At 43.2% G+C, this 23,823-nt stretch overlaps 2 protein-coding genes across 2 annotated transcripts; one reads left to right on the forward strand and one right to left on the reverse strand.

Annotated features, from left to right (window-relative positions):
• Window positions 1-5,582: 5,582 nt before the first annotated feature.
• On the reverse strand, window positions 5,583-6,509 carry LOC130021524 (olfactory receptor 5A2-like). The gene has a single exon (XM_056112283.1). The coding sequence runs from the start codon at window positions 6,507-6,509 to the stop codon at window positions 5,583-5,585; it is 927 nt and encodes a 308-aa protein (XP_055968258.1).
• A 2,373-nt stretch (window positions 6,510-8,882) lies between these two features.
• Window positions 8,883-21,457, forward strand: LOC130021570 (olfactory receptor 1052-like). Its single transcript, XM_056112326.1, has 4 exons — window positions 8,883-8,903; window positions 16,360-16,478; window positions 18,697-18,757; window positions 20,525-21,457. Exons 1-4 carry the CDS (start codon window positions 8,883-8,885, stop codon window positions 21,455-21,457), a joined length of 1,134 nt encoding a protein of 377 aa, XP_055968301.1.
• The last annotated feature ends 2,366 nt before the right edge of the window (window positions 21,458-23,823 follow it).

Consider the following 23,823-nt stretch of genomic DNA (forward strand, 5'->3'; position numbering starts at 1 on the left):
TGCTGGCCCCCAAGCCATGGAGTGAGCCTCCTGGTACTTATCTTGACTACTCTTGGATGTTAGTCTCCCATTTTGTAACTTTATATTCCCCAGATGAATGCAGTCTTTCTATGTCTGTTCCTCTCTTTCTGACTCCTTTCACTTAGCATGATACTTTCCATATAGTACCGCTTGTATGTAAATTTCATGACTTCATCTTTCCTAACAGCTGCTTGGTATTCCATTGTGTAGATGTACCAAAGTTTCTTTAACCAGTCATCTGTTCACGGGCACTCGTGTTTTTTCCAGATTCTGGCTATTGTAAACAGTGCTGCAGTGAACATACAAGTGCAGATGTCATTTCTATACAACCTCATACAACTTCTCTGAGGGTCATCCCGATTGCCCCCTGCCATCCTCCAGCGCCGCTCCCGGTTTTCTAGAGGTAAGAAAAAAAAAAACAGATCTCCTTTGTTTTCTGATGAGCCTTTGCCTGTCCTGGAGGAAGTGGCATCTAATCCATGCAGAGGGAAAATTGTTCCATGTAATATTTAGTGAAGATAGATGGTTGGCAACTACACCACCTCCGCTTTGCTGATGACATCGTTCTAATAACACCAAACATCAGCCAAGCGGCACAAATGCTGAACGACTTTGACCGTGAATGTGGAAAGGTTGGACTACAGCTGAATCTTACGAAGGCAATGTTTATGAGAAACAGCCTTGTTCCTGACGCTCCATTCGCTCTCAACAGAACCACCATCTCCAAATGCAACAGTTATATATACCTAGGTCGAGAAATCAACATGATGAATGACCTGGCACCTGAGTTGCACAGGAGAAAGAGAGCGGCTTGGAATGCCTTCAAGAGCATTGAAGAAATAACTAAAAGGACAAAGAACCTCCACTATGAGCACATCTCTTTGATTCCACTATTCTTCCTGCATTAACATATGCCTCAGAAACCTGGACCCTACAAAAACTGGATGAGAACACTATTCGGGTCTCTCAAAGAGGAATCGAAAGAACTATGCTTGGAATATCACGATTCACTCAAATGAGAGATAGAATCCGGAGTTCTGATCTTCGTCAATGCTCAAGAATCAGGGACGCTGTCTCATTTGCCAAGACATCAAAAATCAGATGGGCTGGACACGTAGTGAGGTTTACAGACAACCGCTGGACTAGAGCCATTACTGATTGGATTCCACGGGACATCAAAAGATCACGTGGACGCCCACCTATAAGATGGTCATACTTCTTCGTCAAGACCCTAAATGATCAGTTTGAGGCTCTGCATGTTCCTAAAACGAACAGATACCATTGGGCTACGCTAGCACGCAACCGGGATGAATGGAGACGTTACTGGCACCTGCTCGAATAAATCGATGAATAACGGGGATTAAGTGATTAAGTGATTAATATTTATTGTCAGCCATGGAAATAAGAGGTTGCGATGCTTTAAGTGTCTAAGTATTCGTGCTAAAACTGAAGGTGAGAGTGCATGGAACTGGGTTTCATGTGCTAAATGTCACCTTTATTGTGGAAGTGGCAGGAGTCACCAGAAGGATTTTATTTTAAGGGTACATGTAAGGATCCACAAAATGAAAGTACAGCTTGCTATTTTGACAGTTTGGACAAGAACAGCTAGAAGGAAGTAATAGGTGACATTTATTGTATAGCAAGGATTCTAGAGTATTTTAAATTTTTGTTTATTTTTGTTTTCTGTGTCTCTGATCATGGAGTTGAATCAATGAAGACTTTGATCAGCTGCTGCTGGGGAAGGCTTTGCTGCTCAGATCAGAGGAGAGAAACATGTTTCAGCATTGTTACCCTCGCCTTCCTCTTTAGCTACCTGTCTAGTTGTATATGGAGGGCTACCATGTCAAAGTTGGTTGGGTAAAGAATTCTTTTAAGAAAAAAGATGAACCTGGAAATCAACTGTAGCACTGTCCTCCCGTTCTTCATAGACTTGCTCAAGCGGGCAGCAGTAATGTCTCCATTGTGGGCCCTTTTGTTACTGTTTTTGGCATATCGAATACGCCATGCAGAGCTTGCCAGGCTCTCCCACACAGGTGGGATACTCTCAGTCGCTTGCCGGGCTCTCCGAGAGGGACGGAGGATCGAACCCAGGTTGGCCGCATGCAGGGCAGTCACCCTACCCACTGTGCTATCGCTCCAGTCTGGAAATCAACTGAACTGGATAATTATTGTACTTCACCCAGAAAAGATGTCACAAATCGCAGACGAAGAAAAGACATCATGTTAGATTCAGTAATAAACTTAGGGGTTCTTATTTAAGAACCTGGGGAGCAATCATATTGGGAAGGAAAAAGATACAATAGTAACGCCTGTCAATTTTCAGAGAGGCAGAACCATTCTATATCTGCATAGTCAAACAGGATTCCTTTTTCACCACATTCCTGCCAACACTGGTTATTTCCAGTCTTTTTTTGATATATGCCATACTCAGTGGTTTGTGATGATATCTCACTGTCATTTTTACTTGCATTTACAAGTAATGAGTGATGATGATTGTTTTTTCATATGCCTATAAGCAGAAAGTATGTCATCTTCAGGGTAGTGTCTGTTCATCTCTTTCAAAGGTTTTTTGTCGTCTTTTTTTTTTAATGCGATTGAGGTTTTTGTGTGTGTGTGTGCCAGCTTATATGCCAGCAGTTTATCTGATGTTTAGTGTGCAAGTATTTTCTCCCATTCAGTAGTGTGTCTTTCAATTTAGCCAGTATTTATTTTGCCATGCAAAATATTCTTAGTTTGATGTTATACCACTTGTTTGTTTTTATTTTCATTGTCTCTGGTAATGGAGTTGAATCACTGAAGACATCTCTGATATCAGTATCCTGGAGAGGTCTGCCTATGTTTCCTCAATGATTTCTTGGAGTCTGATCTGATCTTAAGGCCTTTAATCTGATTGAATTAATTTTGTATGCGGTGTAAGATACGGATACAATTTCAATTTTTACATGTGCTTACCCAGTTTTCCCACTACCACTTGTTGAAGAGACATTCCTTGTTCCACTTTGTGTACGCAGTTGCTTTATCATAGACTAAATGTACATATCTAGGGGATATAAGTTCAGTTTCTTTGCTCTGACAGTCTATTCTTATTCTAGTATTACACTGTTTTGATTACTATAGTTCGATAGTATGATTTAAAATTGGGCAATGCCGTGGGGAGGCTTCTGTAACAACTAAGAACTTTCTTATGACTCAGAAATTCTGTTTCTTGGCAACTGTCCTAAGGACAAGAAAACATTAGTTTGAAACGATGTGTGAACATCTGTGTTCATTGCAGTGGACATGGACACAATTCAGATGTCTAACAGAAAACGACCTGATAAATAATTTGTGGTATGGAAAAGGGCAAGTGGTAAGGACAATGGTATCATGGCGGATAGAGTATTAAAGTACTGGTGGGGAATTAGTGTAGTATCTCTGCATCTGCAAAAGAGTGACTTAATCATGAAATTTACATACAAGTGGTACAATATGGAAAGTATCATGCTAAGCGAAATGAGTCAGAAAGAGAGGGATAGACATAGAAAGATTGCATTCATCTGGGGGATATAAAGTAGCAAAGTATGAGATTTATACCCAAGAATAGCTGAGATCAGCACCAGGAAGAGTACTCCATAAATTAGAGGCCAGCTGGGTATCCTAGAGGAAAGGGCAGCTCAGATAGAGAAGGGGGCACCAAATAAAGGATGTTTGGAGGATCCTCCCAGGAGGGGAGATGCATGTCGAAAATAGACTATGGACTGAACATGTTTGCCACTCAATGCCTCTTTTGCAGACCACAACACCCAAAAGGAGAGAGAGAACACAGGGGATTGCCCTGCCACAGAGACGGGGGGATTGGGGGATGGGGGTGGGGGGGATATTATCCATGGTGGTGGAAAATGGGCACTGGTGGAGGGATGGGTATCTGATCATTGTATAATTGAAACCAAAGCACAAAAAATTGTAAATCTACAACTGTAAAAATAAATAAATAAATAAATAAATGGAAAAAATAAATTAAAAAAAAATAAGACCTGGTTATCCTAAGTAAATTTGCTGAAGTCATTAAAAAAAAAAAAGAGTGACTTAAGATAGTATTGTAGACGATGGTGCACTAATTAAATAAAAATAATATAAAGTATTGCCCTTACAGAAAAAAGATGGTGTGTGTGTATATGTCTGTGTGTCTGTGTGTGTTCGTGAGTGTATGCAAACTGTAGACTACTCTGAAACTATTGAATGGTGAAATCTTGCTGTTCTCTATAACTTGGGTGGAAATGGAGGGCATCATGTTAAGTCAGAGGGAGAAGAAAAAATGCCAGATGATCTCATTCATTGAGCATATAGTGAAAAATTAAGGACTGGACAATATTTAGGGAGGACAGACTCTTGAATTTTGAACGCAAAACTGGGATCACCACGTAGTGTGGGGTGGAAAAAGAAGCAAGCTAGGGCTGACAGAAAGATCATGGTGGAAGGTCTTTGGCACTTTGGTGGTGGTGATGGTGAAGTAACATTCACCAAAACCATGGAAGTTAACACAAGTGTAACCATGATAACCTAAACAAGTAATTTAAAAAGTTAAAGAAATGGAGGGCCAGGCCATGTGTAGTGAAATGAAAATGAAAGCCATATCACAGTTGGGGCAGTATTGGAAATTTAGCAGTAGGGGGCATTACACAAGGATGATGATGAACACTTGAGAATTAAAATAGTAACAAGTGAATTCTTCCACATACATTAAATAGATGAAATGAATAGCATAAAAAAAAGTTGTGCTGTCAATGGAGTACTATGTAGCAGTTAGAAAAAATGAAGTCATCAAATTTACATACAAGTGGTACTACATGGAAAATATTATGCTAAGCGAAATGAGTCAGAAAGAGAGGGACAGACATAGAAAGATTGCATTCATCTGGGGAACATAAAGTAACAAAATAAGAGACTAACACCCAAGATCAGATGTGATAAATACCAGGTTGTTCACTCCATGGCTTAGAGGCCAGCTGCACACTCTAGGGGTAAAGGCAGCTCAAATAGAGAAGGGAGCACCAAATGATAACCTAAATATATATATAGGTGCTGGAAAGATATGCACAGGATGGGAGATGCCTGCTGAAAGTAGTCTATGGATCGAACGTGATTGCCACCCAGTGTCTCTTCTGCAGACCACAGCACCCAAAAGGAGAGATAGAACAAAAGGGAGTGCCCTGCCACAGCGGCAGGGTGGGATGGGGGATGGGGAGTGGGAGGGATACTGGGATTGGTGGGGGTGAGAATGGGCACTGGTGGTTGGATGGGTACTCGATCATTGTATAACTGAAACCCAAGCACAACAACTTTTAAGTCTACACCTGTACCTCATGGTGTTTCACTAATAAACAAAAAAAAAGTTGTGCTGCATTATGAGAATCCATAAGTGCTGAAGGAGAATCTCCTGGAGGGAGGAACCTGAAGCATTGCAGCTGTGGGAGCAAGCCCTGTGATCCTTGGTCAGTAGTGGAGGGAGGAAGGAAGTGCTTTGATTCTGTAAGCTTTCCTTTGGCTTAGTGAAAAAAGCCACCCATTGGACCTCTCAGCCCTCAGTGTTTTCTTGGGCAGTATACTCTCTGCAGGGCAGTCTTCATCTCTTTGTTCCTCAGACAGTAGATAACAGGGTTCAAGGTCGGGGTAAGAACAGAGTAAAAGATAGATGCCAGGCGTCCATGAGTTGCGGAATACCGGGAGGCTGGCCTCAGGTACATGAAACTTCCTGTTCCATAAAACAAGAGAACTGTGGTCAGATGAGAGCAGCAGGTGGAGAAGGCCTTCCACCTTCCGTCCACAGAGGGGATCTGTACAATGGTGGAGATGATCCTGGCGTAGGAGAGGACTGTGAGGGCAAAGGAGCTCATGATGGTGCAGCTGCTGACAGCAAAGCCGACGACCTCATGGAGGTGGTAGTCAGTACAGGAGAGTCTCATGACAGGAGGAATGTCACAGAAAAAGTGTTCGATGATGTTGGGCCCACAGAGAGGGAGGGAGAAGGTGTTGGCTGTGTGGAAAGCTGAGAAGATAGCACCACTCACCCAGGCCATGACAACCAGCTCACAGCAAAGTTGGTGGTCCATCATGGCACCATAGAGCAGGGGTCTATAGATGGCCAAGCAGCGATCATAGGCCATTGCAGTAAGTAGGAAGCACTCAGTCGAACCAAGCGTTACGAAAGTGTAGAGCTGAACTACGCACTCGAGGTAGGAAATGACCCCAGAGCCCATGAGAGATGTGACCAGGGCCTTGGGAATAGTGACTGAGGTGTAGCATGTGTCCAGGAAAGACAGATTCTTTAGGAAGAAGTACATGGGCGTGTGGAGACGGCCTTCAGAAATCACAGCTATGATAATGGAAAGGTTTCCCAGGAGGCCAAACAGGTAGACAAACAAGAAAAAGATGACAGACACAATTCTCAGTGCAGGGTCATCTGAAAAGCCTCTGAGGATGAACTGAGTCACACTGGTCTGATTGGACATCTTTGCTGTTTCGAAGTCTCGTACAGGTGCAGGAGCTGCAGAGAGCTAAGAAGAATCAGTTTGAGACATGTCTGTGCAGGTCCCTTGTTTACGAAAGCCCATCTCCTGCCACAGAAAAGGGGTGCCCTTCCAGCAGATTTTTAAAATAATAATACTTCTGTGATTCAGAGCCATGTTCAGCAGCCAGTTTCCATTCATTTCAGGAGCCTGGTCTGACCACATTTTTTTTCTCAGTGTATTTCTTAGGAAAGAGAGGGACAGGGACAGCAAGAGAGAGAAATGAACTGCTCCCGGAGATTTCTTCCTTTCCCTCCCCTTTCTCCTGCCTCTCATTTCTCCCCGGCCTCTCACCAGTAAATACTGGTGTCTAATCCCTCGCCTTCCTAAAAACTGGCATTGTGAGGGATCTTTCTTTGAGATAAACGCTTTATTAAAACAACCATACTCCATGAAGCAGTAATTCCTGAGTGCAGAGTCAGGAGTAACCCTTAGCATCGCCAAGTTTGACCCAAAAACCAAAAATAAATAGTCTACTTTCAGCATGCATCTCCCATCCTGGGGGCATCTCCCCAGCACCCTTTATTTGGTGCTCCCTTCTCTATCTGAGCTGCCTTTACCCCTGGAGTGTGCAGCTGGCCTCCAAGCCATGGAGTAAGCCTTCTGGTATGCTGAAAATAAACAATATACGGAAGATGTTTGCCACTCAATTCCTCTTTTGCAAACCACTGCACCCAAAAGGAGAGAAAGAACAAAAGAGAGTACCCTGCCACAGAGTCTGGGTGGGATGGGGGATGGGGTTGGCAGGGATCCAGAGATAATTGGTGCTGGAAAATGGGCACTGGTGGAGGAATGGATACTCGTTCATTGTATAACTGAAACCCAAGCACAAAAATTTGTAAGTCTACAACTCTGCCTCATGGTATTTCACTAATAATTTTTTTAAAGTAATAAAAATGAATAAATAATTAAATAAAAATAATGCAAATAACTACAGTCACTTGCTATTCTTTTAATCTTCTGTATATTCAAGTGTACAAAATATCATTTGTCTCTTTTTCTTAACATGGGTGTTTTTCTCCCCACATGCAGTTATTAGCTTTAATTCCTCCTCTTGGGACTTGTCTGCTTACTGATCAAGTCTGCAGTTCTTCCCATTCAACATTCATTAGACTGTGATCTCTGTCCCAGTGTTCATGACCCTTGTGTGTTTCCCTACATGCAAACTGCACCCTTCCTATGCACCCAGTTCTCTCCAGTCCCCACACTTTTTCTTAGATAGTTCCTTCAGCTAACACCCACCACCGCTTTCCTGTGTCTTCTCATATTCATTGGTGCCACTGTCAAAGTAGAGGCATTCTGCGAGCTTTCCTGCCAGAGGTGAGGAAATTGCCTCTTTGAACCATCTTGATGCCCGGTTTTCCCCTCCTCACTCCTGACACATCAGGGCTGCTCTTTAGATATATTCCAGCTTTTAAAGATACAATGACAGTGTCCTCGCTCCTAGATAACACAGTGTCACATTTTGCCATCCAGCTGCTTTGTTCTTTCTGTGTCCATGCCGTTTTGAGCATGAATAGTGCTTTGTGTTTTCTCTCAATGGGCTATCAGTGGCTCTGTGCACTCAATAGTGAATAAACAGAGGAGTCCAACAGAAAGTGTTAAAAGTGGTGTTCACACTGTGATGTTCACCTTCAGATATTAATTAGGCCTTGGGAATGATTCTGTCTGAGAGCTCTCTGAAAGTTCTTAGTCATGCTTTTTTTTTCTTTTTGGGTCACATCTGGCGATACACAGTGGTTACTCCTGGCTCTGCACTGAGGAATTATTCCTGGCAGTGCTCAGGGGACCATATGGGATGCTGGGAATCGACCCTGGGTGGCCGCATGCAAGGCAAACACCCTACCCTCTGTACTATTGCTCCAGCCCCGGTTCTAGTCATGCTTGCTACCAGCAAGCAGCCTTAAACCATTTCAGCAGTCACTGATACCATTCTGTGTGGTACATTTATTGAAATCTCTTTGTGGTTAGAGAAACTGTTCTGAGAACTTCCCGATTGTATCTGCTACTGCAGAGCAGTATCTGCCAACTCAGAACTGCGTCTGCTACCTCGCAGTTGCGGGGCTGGAGAATCAAGGCATCACCTATTTCCTAAATGGGATGGAGCTGAGGAAGAGCCTCTTCTTATGGAGGAGAACAGATTCAGCTGGTCCCAGACACTCCCGGAGTCACCAGGACAGGTGTAGCCCAGAAAGACCTGGCCGCTCAGTGCTGCAGCAGTTAGGCTGCTGCTTTCACTGTTGAGAGAGCTGGAGAAGGTGACTGGTGGGTGATTATGGCTCTCCCATGGTGTTTGGGACCGAAGTCATCTGCAGGATGGGCAGACCTGTTACCAAGGTCAGTTACATAGGTTTATTTACATAGGTCTACCTGTTATGTAGTTTACTTAATGTGGTTTCACTTCCCGAGAAAATGGATATTAGAGACACTTGCTGAGCTTATGGTGGTGAATTTTTAAATGTTTTGTTTGATTTAGGCTTGTGGATACTTAAACTTTATAAGCCAGAGGTTTGAAAACTTAGTCTACTGCTCTTTTTCAGAAAATATTTTCTCAGCATTCCTGGAAATCCACTTTTCTTTGTTTCTTGTTATCCCCCCATGACCCCCCCCCCATACACACACACTCACGGTGGTGCTTTGGGTCTACTTTTCACTTCGGTAGGGACTCTGCTATGTGCAAGGCAAACACACTGTACTCTTTCTCTAGCCTGGAAATACACCTTAGAATCAGTGGACAGAAAGCATCTTATCAATTGCTCCCAATGATACAACCCCCTGAATCTGTTCAAAATACCCTCCCCCCCCCCCCCCCCCCCGTAACCTGATTGTTCACATTAGGATACTGTAGTCTAAACAGTGAAAACCAGTCAGTAGAAATGTTTGTTGACACAACATTTAATAGGATTCCTAGCAGAAGATCTGTTTAAGGCCAGAAACATAAAAAATGCCAGGTGTACTCTGAATATTGTACTAGAAATGAAAGAAAACCTAGGAAATTGGAAAGTTGAAAGAAAGACAAATCAGTTGGGTAAGCACACTGACACTTATTTTCTTATTTTCAAAATCTATATAGCATATTACAAGTACATGCTGCAAAAGAGGTTTAACCTTAAAAATTAATCATGGCATCAGATATGAAAGATGTTTAAATCTTTGGCTAACTGCATAGCTCACCGTAGTAAAAACACCAAGAATATAACAAACATTCTGTTACGCACCTTTACTATGATCTTTCAAGGATCCTCTGGAAGAAAACATGAGTAAACGAAGCTGGTGACAGCTGTCCCTGTGAGAGGGTATATACTTTCAAGAGTACAACCCAGTCTCTACCTTGTAGTTTTAACAACTGCGATAAGTCTCTCTAACAAATTCTGATGTTGTACAAAGCCATTATGAGTTTTGTCTGGAAGAAAGCAGACAGAACTGAAAGTCAGTGGTTATTGACAACTGTTCTTTATCACAGATCAACAGATGAAGTGATTCTGAAATATTCCTTACACCACAAAGAAACCATCAGCCTTTAAAGCAACCTAAAACCAGTAGCCAATGAAATAAAATGCTGTTGCTTTATTTTGATTCTGTGTGAAAGGCCAAGGTAGATTTGACTTTTTCTTTAATAAAATTATTTTAGCAGACTGAAAGTATACCATAAAAAGTACCAAAATGAGTAGGGATTCTTAAGTTATCTCAGAATGTGTTCACAGTAATCCAGATAAAATGGAAGAAAGCAGAGGAGAAAATCTTGACTAAGAACACTGTAAAGATATAAAGAAGTAGTTGCTTTCAAAATGCTTAAAATCATTCGCCAATGGAAACACTAACTTCCTCAGGTATAATTTCATAAAGGCATGTTGTTCAATATACTTAATAATAATGGGATGATTATATTCAATATATTTAACAAACATATTTATCAAAGAAGTTGGAACCCCAGCTGGAGAAATAAACTGTCTTACTCCCTTAATCCAGATGAACCATTTCCCGGGAGAACTGAGGCTCTTCACAGAGCCATGAAGTCCTCTGGCCATGCACTCTCCTAGAGATGCCAGTTGCAAGCTCTGCTTGGATGTCCAGATTCTGCCTCCCTCATTTAATCCTCTGTTTGCTGGGCCAGAGACCTGAACCCCTATTACCCACAGATCTCATGTTCAAATTCTCAGAGAAAGTGTCTTTGAGAGGCACACTTTTTTGTGGTTTAAGTGTTTTACTTCATTGCTCTTGGAATTATAATACTGTTAATTATGCTTTTCATGCGTACCTTATTCCCCAAATACACTCACCACCAGGGTGCCCACTTCCCTTCAGCAGTGACCTAATTTACTCTCCCATGAAAGCTCAGTTCAGTAGACAAGATCTCCAGTTACAGTGACTTTGGGAAAGAAAGATTTTTTTTAATTTGTATTAGTGAGACACCATGAGGTACAGTTGTAGACTTACAAATTTTTGTGCTTGAATTTCAATTATATAATGATCAAATACCCATCCCTCCACCAGTACCCATTTCCCACCACCACTGACCACAGTATCCCTCCCACCCCCCATTCCCCCTATCCCACCCTGCGTCTGTGGCAGGGCATACCCTTTTGTTCTCTCTCTCCTTTTGGGTGTTATCATTTGCAAAAGAAAGATTTTTTTGAATGTTCCTTTTTATTAAGTGCAAAAATGTAGTTTCGGTCTCTGGATGCTGGATATGGTGGAACCATCCTTATGTTCAAAAAGAAAGAAGAATGTTTTCTTTTTAAAATGGAATAAAAACGCCCATTTTATCTGACTAATTCCTAGCCCTGCAAATATTTTAAAATAAACGGAGATGGGACAAGGTAAACATGAGACTTAGAAATAGAAATAGCTGTTTTATCTCTGTGAACCAGACTGACTGATTGGCCTGGTAGTCACTCACTCACTTTTGGCATGCAAGGTGGTCCAGTGGTCAGATGGGAAGAAACCCTCCTTTATTAAGTCACAGGGTCAGCAGCCTGCTAGGAAGGAAAAAGACAGAGATGTGCATGGTGCTAGCTGAGTACTCGGCATCTCTATTAAATAGTCTGCTTTGTGGAATGTGGAAGTCCACTGGGGAGAATAGGGCAGTGTGTGCTGCCTCTCTCTCTCTCTCTCTCTCTCTCTCTCTCTCGAGAGAGAGAGAGAGAGAGCTTGCCAGGGAATATTTCTTGTACCTGCCTCAGGAGAATTTTAAGGGCGTTTTTGGGATATTTGAAGAGGCTTTCTAGGGGCCGTAAAAATGAAAATAATACCCACAGACAAGGCTTACAATACAGAATACTTAGATGCTGCTGTGGAAGAACTTGGAAGAACTTGGCAGACTGCAGATGTGTTCATCAGGAGGGATTTCAGAAATACACATACACACACACAACACATACACACTCAGGTGACTAACACATATTTGCTTAAATTTTAAGTGAGGTTTCCATTTTTATGCAATTATGTGTGTGCACGGCAGTGTCCTGCCCCCGCGCCTGACTGTCCTCGCCGCCGGGTCCCCTTGGAGGGGAGCGGGTTGAGCTTTCCTCCCTGCCCCGACCAGAGCTCCGGCAGCCAAAGACCTCCAGGACCAGCCACCACCATGCTGAGACCACTCTCCGCACACACGAAGGTACCGGCGGAGGAACAAAGGCATGCGGGTCCCGGGACTGAGATCTCAAAGCCTACTCGGATCGGGGCTGAGCATCCCCCACCAATATCCTCCAAATTCCAGTAGGCGGGGGTCACACCCACCAACTGGCCCCCTGGCGCCGTGTAATCCCATCAACAGCCAAGACTCAGAGACTATAAAAACCAGCTCCCGGTGCAGCTGTGCGACATCTTATTAGTCGTCGATTTGCTCGAGTGGGCGCCAGTAACGTCTCCATTTGTCCCTGTCGCGTGCTAGTGTAGCCCAATGGCATCTTTTCGCTCCGGGAACATGAAGAGCCTCAAACCGATCGTTCATGATCTTGACGAAAAAATCTGACCATCTGGTAGGTGGGTGGCCACGTGGTCTTTTGACATCCCGTGGAATCCAGTCAGTAACAGCTCTAGTCCAGCGGTCGTCTTTAAATCTCATTACGTACACAAGGACTTAATACTGAAATCCAGCCGCTTGGAGCAGAAAAGCGAATGGACTAAGCATTAATCCACGCCATCTTGCCTGCCCGGAGGGGAAAGGGTCTTGCCCCATTCGCCCTCTCCTCTCTGGAAAGAAAGATGGTAGCCGCATGGGAGCCTTGTGGAGAGCAGGTATGAGCTAGGGATGGGGGCGACTAAAACCTCATGGGAAGGGGGGCGTTCTGGTCCGTCCTTCACACCCGACCGAGGTCACCAGTTGCCCCCCATGAGTGACTCTCCGGCACGGCCACGGCCCCAGAAGCACAGAGACCAATCTCTTAATTATCTGACTCTCAGTAGAAATACTTGCAGGGTTAATAAATAAAATAGCAGAAATCCAAGCAGCCGCGTGACATCATTTAATTCTTGAACCCAGCTGTAGAAAGCAGATCATTTCACAATGCTTTTTCAGGATGGCTGAGTTTGGGGGGGAGGGGTAAAGTCTAAATAATAATGGTGCAACTTTTATCAAAACAATGAAGCTAGTCAAAGTAGACAGAGTGTTAACTAGAATTCATCTATCCCACAGACACTGCGGGGGGGGGGGAGGAGCTGGGGAGGGGGGGTTTACTGGGGTTCTTCGTGGTGAAAAATAAGTATTGGTAAAGGGAATTGTGATTGATATTTGCATGACTGAGACCTAAACTTGAAAGCTTTGTAATTTTTCCCACAGCGATTCAATAAATAAATAAATAAATTTTAAAAAAATAAAATAAATAAATCTCATTACGTGACCAGCCCATCTGATTTTTGACACCTTGGCAAATGAGACCGCATCCCTGATTCTTGACCATCGACAGATGTCGGAACTCCGGATTCTTTCTCTCATTTGAGTGAAATGTGATATTCCAAGCATAGCTCTTTCTATTCTTCTTTGGGAGACCTGAATAGCGTTCTCATCCTGTTTGCGTAGGGCCCAGGTCTCTGAGGCATATGTTAATGCAGGAAGAACAGTGGAATCAAAGAGATGTGCCCGGAGCCGGAGGTTCTTCATCCTCTTAGCTATTTCTTCGACGTTCTTGAAGGCGTTCCAAGCCACTCTCTTCCTCCTGCGCAGCTCGGGTGCCAGGTCATTTGTCATGTTGACTTCTCGACCTAGGTACACATAGCTGTTGCATTCGGAGATGGTCGTTCCATTGAGAGCGAATGGGACGTCAGGAACAGGGCTGTTTCTCATAAACATTGTCTTCGTAAGATCCAGCTGTAGTCCTACCTTTCCACACTCACGGTCAAAGTCGGCCAGCATTTGTGCCGCTTGGCTGATGTTTGGTGTTATTAAAACAATGTCATCAGCAAAGTGGAGGTGGTGTAGTTGCCGACCATCTATCTTCACTCCCATTCCTTCTCATTCCAGTTGTCGCATGATGTTCTCGAGGGTGGCACTGAAGAGTTTCGGTGAAATGGTATCACCCTGCCGAACCCCTCTCTTGACATCAACGATCACTTCTTTGTAGAATGGTGAGATCCTGGTAGTGAATCCGCAATACAGCTCACGGAGGATCCTGATGTATTGGGCTTGAATGCCCTGATTGGCTATGGCTTCAATGACCGCTTCCGTCTCAACAGAATCAAAGGCCTTCTTTAAATCAATGAACGTTAAACAGAGCAGCATCTTGAACTCCCGAGAAACCTCAATGAGCTTGGTTATCGTGTGGATATGGTCGATGGTGCTGAATCCTTTGCGGAACCCGGCTTGCTCGCATGGTTGTCCTTCATCTAGTGTTCTGCCAATCCTATTTAGGATGACTCGAGTGAACAACTTGTAGATGACAGACAATAGGCAGATCGGGCGATAGTTGCCAATGTCATGGATGTCTCCCTTCTTGAACAGTAGTACGGTCCTGCTGGTTTTCCATTGGGACGGAACCTTGCATTCAGACAGGTAGCGAGTGAAGAGCCGAGCCAGTGTATTGATGAGTACTGACGGCAGGTTCTTCAGGTGTTCAGGTCTGACCTTGTCTGGGCCGGGTGCTGTTTGTTTCTTTTCCGACGAAATGGCGTGTCGGATTTCGGAAGGGAGAACGTTGGGAACGACATATCCATCCTGTGGAATTTGGTATGTCGGCAAGTGGACATGGCTATCGAAGAGATTTGAGTAGAAGTCATGGATAATCTTCTCCATTGCCATTCTGGAGGATGTGAGGACATCTTTTTATGACATCTTATCTCATTCCTACTTTGGACAAACTTGCAGGCTACTGAATGTAGCCTGCCCACACGGCAGAGTCTGGCAAACTCCCCGTGGCGTACCCAATATGCCAAATACCAGTAACAATGATGGGTCTCATTCTCCTAATGAGCCTTGAATATAATCTCAGGGTAGGATGAAGGAGACGTTACTGGGGCCTGCTCGAGGCAATCGACGGTTAACAGGATGATTTGTGATTTGTGATTGTGATGTGTGTGCACAAATGAGAGACCTTAGAACTCAAGAAAGTTTTATGGTATAAAGATGTTCTTGAAACAGTGACCCTAATGAAGATAAAGAGCAGGAGAGGTTACTTGTGTTCCTCAGTCCTCCTCAGCCTCTTATTCACTGTGCCCCCAGGATAACCCTTATCCCCATAGCTATAAATGCATTTTTATCTGCTGCTTTCTTTTTTGACTCACATTTTATATGTGAGATTCATTCCTGTTGTTGTGTGTGTTGTATTTGTACCTTTTTTCTTTATAGAAGTAGCACTCTCCTCCCATTGTTCATCGGTTTGCTCGATTTGTTCGAGCAGGCATCAGTAATGTCTCACAACAAACCCAGCTCTTTGTTTGTTTGCTTTTTGGATCGTCACACCCAGCAATGCAGAGGAGTTACTCCTGGCTCATGTACTCAGGAATTACTTCTGGCGGTGCTCAGGGGACCATATGGGATGCTGGGAATCGAACCCAGGTTGACCCCATGAAGGCAAATGCCCTACCCACTATGCTATCACTTCAGCCCCAGAAGTACAGCTTTGACTTGTTTATTGTTGATAATTTTATTGAAAGAAGATCCCTCAATTTATGTGCCCATTCTCATGAAGTGTTCCCACTTTGAGCTTGTGTATGGTTAGGAATGTCCTCAAGCATCTTTTTGTGGTCATATATGCATTCTGTGGGAGGGATATGGAAGAATGTAATTAATAGGTCATGGTAGATGCTAGATGTGTGTGCTCAGTTTTGACACACAGTGGAACAATTTTCTATGAAATGGTTGCTGAAAAAGAGGAAGTAGTTTGTTAGTGAAAACACAGTAGAGCTTACAGTATCATTTAGTTGTTGAAACTTCCCAAAATGTAAATTCTTGAACTTGAAATGATTTTGTTGGTTGTTTATGGAGACAAGTAGAGACTTTGCAAATGTGAGCTCCTGGGATGATGTTCAAAAGTAAAAATGCTAACGACTTCTAAGCTACATCTGACTTATAGGGATCAAGTGTTTGGTGCTCATCTTATTAAAATGACATCCTATTAATTAACCCTGAAAATCCGTGTTACAAATTAAGTATGTGGTGGTGTTAGATCCAGCATTTCACAGCAATAGGAAAGGCTCAGCCTGATGAAACTAGCTCATGGGCATATTGTACATCGATATGTAGGCAGATGTAAGACTTCATCTCTGGTGTAGAAGAAATGGGGACCCAGAGAAATTAACCTGGGGTTCACCCAACTGCTGTCAAAGTTGAGGAATGTACTTACTTGTATTTTCTTGTTAGCTCCTCCTTGATGACCAGGAAGCCATGCCAAGACTTCCAATTGTCAGGAGATATGCTAAGAAAATTAGTCAGCAGACCTTGGGAAGAACCGAAGTGTTGCTGAATGTCAGAGTCTTATGGTGACTGCTTAGCTCTTGCTTTCTGCAGCTGTGTCTATGATGATTTGTTTTTGTGTTTTCTGCTGCTGAATGACTTCAAAGATCATATCAACCAAAGCAAATCATCCAGTTACCTGTTTAAATGCTACCTTTTTCTCGGTTTTATTGAAGTTTTATTGATTGCAACGTTGGTATCCGTATAATATAATGATATATGTATATATTGCTGTTTTCATACAGGAAACCCCATGGGGGGCGGGTGAGAACCCTCCCCACACCAAGGGACTCAGCCCCGGCAGCCAACCTCCACTACCCAACCGCCGCTACGCTCCAGGCTGCTTTCCACACACTAGGGCCAAGCCTCACATATGAGTGAACATGTTTCTGGACACATCATAAGATACTTCCTACCCACTGTCACTGTCACTGTCCTCCTGTTATTCATAGATTTGCTCGAGCAGGCCCAGTAACGTCTCCATTGGAGACTTTGTTGTTACTGTGTTTGGCATATCGAATACATCACGGGTAGCTTGCCAGGCTCTGCCGTGCGGGTGAGATACTCTCGGTAGCTTGCCGGGCTCTCTGAGAGGGGCGGAGAAATCGAACTCGGGTCGGCCATTTTGGCTGCGTGCAAGGCAAACGCCCTGCCACTGTGCTATCGCTCCAGCCCCTCCCTACCCACTTTCCATAATTACCACACCATATTTGATGGGATTCATAGAGTAGGCAACAAATCATAGAGGGAAATATATATATGTGTGTGTACATGTGTGTGTGTGTGTGTGTGTGTGTGTGTGTGTGTGTGTATCTCACAGAGCCCAGAAAGCTACTGAGAGTATCCCGCCCACACGACAGAGCCTAGAAAGCTACCCGTGGCATATTCAATATTCCAAAAACAGTAACAATTACATATCTGATTCCCCTGACCCTGAAAGAGCCTCCAGTATGGCAGCGTTGGGAAAGACGAGTAAGGAGAGGCTGCTAAAATCTCAGGGCTGGAATGAATGGAGATGTTACTGGCACCTGCTTGAGTAAATCGATGAACAACGGGATGACAGTGATACAGTGATGTCTATATTGCAATCCTCTGTAGGATTATATGACAGAGTACTAACAGCTTCCATAGCTTTTGGGAGGGTGTTGGACCACACATGGGCCACTTAGCCCCTCTCATGTGTAAATAATGTTAGCAATTGCAGCCACCATGCTGGCAATTTCTTTCCACATACTATCATCATGTGGGCTAGAGCGATAGCACAGCGGGTAAGGCATTTGTCTTGCATGCAGTCAACATGGTTGACCCGAGTTTGATTCCTCTGTCCCTCTCGGAGAGCCCAGCAAGCTACCGAGAATATCTTGCCTCTGTGATGCGTGGCAGCTCCCCATGATGTATTCGATATGCCAAACACAGTAACAAATGTCACAATGTTACTGGGCCGGCCCACTTGAACAAATCGATGAACAACAGAAGGACAGTGACAGTGACAGTGATCATCGTGTAGTTCACACCTTCTTTTTTGAATTGCCCTGCTTATCTCATTTATAATGCATAAATAAATGAGCATCATGGAATGATTGTGCCATGAAGGCATTGTATAACCTATAACTCACATACCTGAGTTCATAGACATTGTGCACCCTCCATCTCAAGCATCTGAGATTGTAGGCATTGTACACCATACATCTTCTATAACTGAGAGGTGTACATGAGCTTCTTCTGAGCAACATGCCTATTCTAGGAAATCAGGGGTACCCTGTTGTATGTTCCTTAAAGGATAGCCCTCCTCCTGGCTCTAGCATCTCGTGAAGCTTCTGGAGCAGCCGAATCCCAGGGCATATATCCTGACCCTTTGAACTTTACCCACATGTGAGCAAGCTCCCAGGTAATCTCTCAGCATGTCTGGTTGGAATGCTTGGTGTGAATTATTAGGAAATTATGATTTTAAAAACCCTGCTATAAAAAACCCTACCATAACAGGCAAGCTCACCTCCCCTAGAGACTGCTGGCACCTTTGACTTGTCCTCCTGGGTTGCACACTAGTTGGTTCCAGTGGGGCTCTTGGTAGCTGCAGAGCTTTGTGGTCTCTGAGGAGCAGAATGAAAGGCACAGCTTCTCGGTACTGGTGCTGGACTTCTGAGCAAGAGCACTCCCTTTTGCCCCCCTAGCCAGCTCCAGCACTTAAATGCTGAAGCAGCTGACTTGATTTCCTCATTTCTGTAATTTTCCCTTGAACATCAGCCCAGTTCCTGAAATCCTGTACCGAATGTTTTCTGAAGCAGAGTACAACTCTTTACTTCAGGTATGCATCTCTAAAGATCTGTTCTGAAAGTCAGATGATAGTCATATATATTCTCGAGTGACAGAAGAGCTTTGATAAATAGTAACCAGATGCCAGCCTCAGATTATAATTTGAGGAAGTAAAATATTGATAGCAATTTATCAAACGTTTTTTAAATTTGAACTTGATATTAAAGTAACTACCAATAGTGATTCTCATTAATTTATCACATAGGTGTATACCAGGTGGAGGGCAGTGCACAGCCAGCAGAGCCCAGTGTTCACCTCTGTCTCTGCACCCAGGAATAACTCCTGGCAGGGCTCAGGGAACCACATGTAGTGCTGGGGATCAAACCTGGGCCTGCCACATGCAAGAGAAGTACACTATTATCTGTTGTCATGCAGTTATTCCTTGTTTGATGTTTTATAAACTATCAGGTAAGGCATAAACTACAATGCATTTTATTGCTAAGAGTTAACATCATAAATGCAAATAGACTTGGTTCAGAGTGACTATTTTCCCCAAAGGAAGTCAAATTTGGGGCAACATGGTCTGTAAAATACTGGAAAATCATTATTTTAACCAATTAAAGCCACTGCTTCTTCCCTTTCTCTTTCCTTCCTGGTGCCATACTAAGGTGTGAGGGAACAGCAGTGACTCTCTGGGCCACAGCAAGTTCAAGTTTGGGGAAGAGAATCAACCATGGGGAACCAAACTATGGTGATGGAAAGAGTACTTGGAGGTTGTTGAGGGTCTCTTCCCCCTTCCCTAGTGTTTCTCTGCACCACCCAGTGCCTTGACCTCTCCTCCTTGAATAAGCTGCACCATGGACCATGTATCCTGTGTCACTGTCCCAGTCCCAAAAGTCAGATCTCCAGTCAGATGGCACATTGTTGCACATCTGCTTAATATCTGACACCTTTGCCTGTATCTATACAGCTTACTCATCATTTGTGGTAGGCTAGAAAAGACTATTTATATCGTAATCCATTGTCATGAATAGAAGACAGGCAAAAATCTTATTCAATTTGAAATACTTCCATTCTGTTGGGGTGGAGTGAATTGCCTTAGGAGGACTGTAGAGAGTGGTAGAATGAATAGAAGCTAATTTCATGGGATTTGAGGAAAGGAAGAATAATGGGTGTCTTCTGGGTCTGAGAGTAGATTATGTGCTGGCTATTCTGAGTGATTTCACGTTGAGGCCTCAGTGGTGGGAAGATGTCTCCAGGATTATTTCTCTCCTAGGCTCCTCCAAGCAGAGTTGAGTTTGTTGTTCTTGTATTCCAGTCTTACGACTTGGTACAGCCTTGAGTAAATCACTTTTGTTAGATTCCGTTAACCAAAACACAGCAGAAATTGATGTCTGTTTCATGTTAGAACAGGCTGTATTTGTCACGTACAGCTTTTGTAATGTCTCCCCACCCCACTGCCTCAACACACACAGTGTACTCAGGAAATGTTAACCTTATATTAATTTTTGATGCTGAATGACTGTTCTTATTTAAAATCATTTTTAAGGAGTGGGCTAATTTTCAGCCCCTTCATAAATTCTTTTTAAATATGTATCACTGTATCACTGTCATCCCGTTGTTCATCAATTTACTTGAGCGCGCAACCGTAATGTCTCCATTCATCCCAGCCCTGTAGGTATAGAGAAAAAATAAATATGTATAGAATCTATTTCTGAAGGGAAGCTACACTTCTCAAGAGCTGCCAAATTAGTCTTTGCGTGTGTACCAGGTAAGCAACATCAGCTCCACTTGCCTTGTTTCTTCCCCTGTTCATTAGATCACCAATCGGAGCATGGTGGCATACTTTATCCTTAAGGGGTTCTCAGACATCCCTGCTGTGAATACTGTGTGCACGGGCATTTTCCTGCTCATCTACACCTTTGGGATCCTGGGGAATTTCTCAGTCATTACTGTGATTACCAAAGACACCCACCTCCACACACCCATGTACTTCTTCCTGAAGAACCTGTCCTTCCTGGACATGTGCTATACCTCAGTCACTCTCCCCAAGGCCATTGTTAATGTCCTAGTGGGTTCAGAAGAAATTTCCTTCCTGGAGTGTGTAATCCAGCTCTATCTGTTTTTCACCCTTGCGGCCACTGAGTGCTTCCTGCTTACTGCCATGGCTTATGACCGCTGTGTGGCCATCTACAGACCCCTGCTCTACGGGGCCTCCATGAGCAGGAACCGCTGCTGGGGTCTGGTTGTCTCTGCCTGGGTCTGTGGGGCTCTGTATGCCATCTTCCATGCCGTCAACACCTTCTCCCTCCCCTTCTGTGGACACAATGTCATCGACCACTTTTTCTGTGACATTCCTCCAGTCATGAGGCTCTCCTGTGTGGACTACCAGGCAAACGAGGCACTGAGTTTCGTCTACAGCAGCTGCATCATCCTGGGAGCCTTTGTCCTCACCCTCGTCTCCTACATCTGCATCATCTCCACGATTGCTCAGATTCAGCACGTGCAGGGCCGCTGGAGAGCCTTCTCCACCTGCTCTTCTCATCTTACCACTGTCCTTCTCTTCTATGGAACTGGGAGTTCCATGTACCTGAGACCCTCCTCTGACTATTCTCCCATCCAAGGCCGGCTGGCAGCCACATTTTACTCTGTCATCACACCCACCTTGAACCCTGTCATCTATTGCCTGAGGAACAAAGAAATGAAAGTCGCTCTTAAGAAAGTGTTCCATCAACTACAAAGACATAAGTGAAAAAATCTCATCTTAATTTTTATCATATATGTAAACACAGTGCTTTCTTAACCATGGAAAACTATTCAGCTGTTAGAAAAGATGAAATCTTGACGTTTGTGACATTGTGCGTATAACTGGAGGATATCTTGCTCGGGAAAATAAGCCAGAAAAAGAAAGACAACTCCCTTTGTCTTATTCTCTTGTAAGCTATAGAGAAGCAAAGGTTTGTGTGTGTGGGACACACACCCAGTGGACAGTGGTAGAAAGATCCTGATATGTGGGCATTAGGTACAGTGTGGTAGTGTATTTTGTAAAGGTGAAATTGTGTTCATAAAACATCCTGTGACGTAAATCAACATCAATTCAATGAAAAAAAAGTAAATTCATCCATAATGTCTAGAATCAGTCCAACTGAAAAGTAAAAGCGGTACAAATAGAGGTGTTGATTCTTTTTACTTAAAATCATTTCTGTTGGGTTGTTTCCAGATATTGGCTATCATGAGTAGTGCTACAATGTATTACACATAGGTGTAATATTCTGAATAGTTGTGGGGAGCCTTGGGGTAGATGCTAAGAAGTCGAATTGTTGGATCACATTGAAGACCAAGTTCTAGTTCTTTTAAAAAAAATATTTTCCAAGAGGGGTGGACCTTTTGGCATTTACACCAGCAGTGAATGTGGGTCTCCCAGAACAAATGAACTGAATAAAGAAACTGTGGTAGAGACACATAATGGGATGCTGCTTTAAAAAGATTAAACCATGTAATTTGCTGCTACATGGGTGGATCTAGAGAGTTCTGTGCTGAATGAAATTGGTCATAAGGAGAGGCACGGACACAGAATGATCTCTCATGTGTGGGATATAAAAACTAAGTAGGGGTGTAACAATTGACCAGAGGCAACAGAATCTGAGAACTGGTCTTTAGTAGGAAGCTTACCACAGGGAGAGGGAAGGGGGGAGCGGAAAAAGGATGGGGGCCAGGGAACAACACTGTGACAAAGGCAAAGGGAAGTGGGGACTCCGGTGGAGGGTAGTAGTGCAGGAATGTGTCTATGCATGAAATGCAAACAGTAGTGGTATTGTAAATCACTGTTCTAAACTTCAAAAAAAGGCACTTGCCCAGCGACTACCCAGGGGCTATGATCTAGCAAGACTGAAGATCTTGCCGTCTGCCTTGCTTCTGTTTGCTGTAGCAAATAAACCTTTCCACTTTTCAAATAAATAAAATCATTTTTGTTGGATGTGACTTATTTGGGTTATATGCATTTGTTAATGAAACCTGGACTTTTGAGCTATAAAACATCTCAAGGAACTTGCACTTAGCTATCAAGTGTAGTGAAGAATTTGATCATGGTTTTAAACTACTGCCCAACTAAAACGACTTGCAGATAAGAGTGTATAAGGTGTCAAGAATTTTGCTTCCATTCTTTCTCAGTGTTGTGGGCAATTTTTCATTTGTGGGGGCACACCCAGCTGTTCTCAGGGTTTGCTCCTGGCTCTGTGCTTAGGGATTATGCCTGATGGTGTTCAGGGGACCATAAATGGTGACAAGGATGGAACATGAGTCAGTTGCTTACAAGACAAGTGCCTAAACCCTGGTGCTATCTCTCTGACCACTCCTCACCATTGTAAAATAAAGGGCCTGTGAAGATATCAGCAAGACTGGGGAATACCTGAAAAGAAAGAGACAGCAATGTTCCAATCTTTTGTAAACTTACCTGTGAGCCTTTTGCAGCTTCTAACACCCAGTGTTGCATTAACACTCATGTTTTATAAGTATGAACCAAAAATTTTTACCATAAATTTTATGAGTTCTAATAAAGTAGCTGCAGAGATGGTTAGGTTTATGTGGCTGATTGTTTGCTCTGTGGATTGTATGTTTGGTAGCATTTCCAAGACCAATGTAAAGAATATTTTCCCAGTTTTTTATGTAGGATTTTATAACTTCAGGTCAGATGCTAAATATTTAATTCATATTGAGATTTTCATGTGTGTGGGTTTTGATTCACTGTGGGTATATTGTATAGCAATATAATTATGATTACCCCCAAAATCAATTAGAGCTAATAAACTTGGTGACGTTGCATGATGCAAAACAAACAGAGTAGTTCTACAGCAATGAACTGTCCAAAAGGGAATTAAGATAACAGTTCTGTTTACAATAGCCTCAAAAGCAATGTTTAGGAATGCATTTTTCCAAAGAGGAAAAAGATCTATATGCACCAAACTGGACATCAATGAATAAGTTGAAGAAGTTCCAAACAAATGGAAGAATAGTCCAAGTTAATGGATCAGAAGAATTAATATTGTCCAAATGTCTGTACTCCAGAGACAATCTGTAGTTTCATTGAAAGCCCTGTGGAAATTCTAATAGCAGTTTTCA

This window comes from Sorex fumeus, unplaced genomic scaffold, assembly GCF_029834395.1.
Source record: "Sorex fumeus unplaced genomic scaffold, SorFum_2.1 ptg000017l, whole genome shotgun sequence".
Taxonomy (NCBI): domain Eukaryota; kingdom Metazoa; phylum Chordata; class Mammalia; order Eulipotyphla; family Soricidae; genus Sorex; species Sorex fumeus.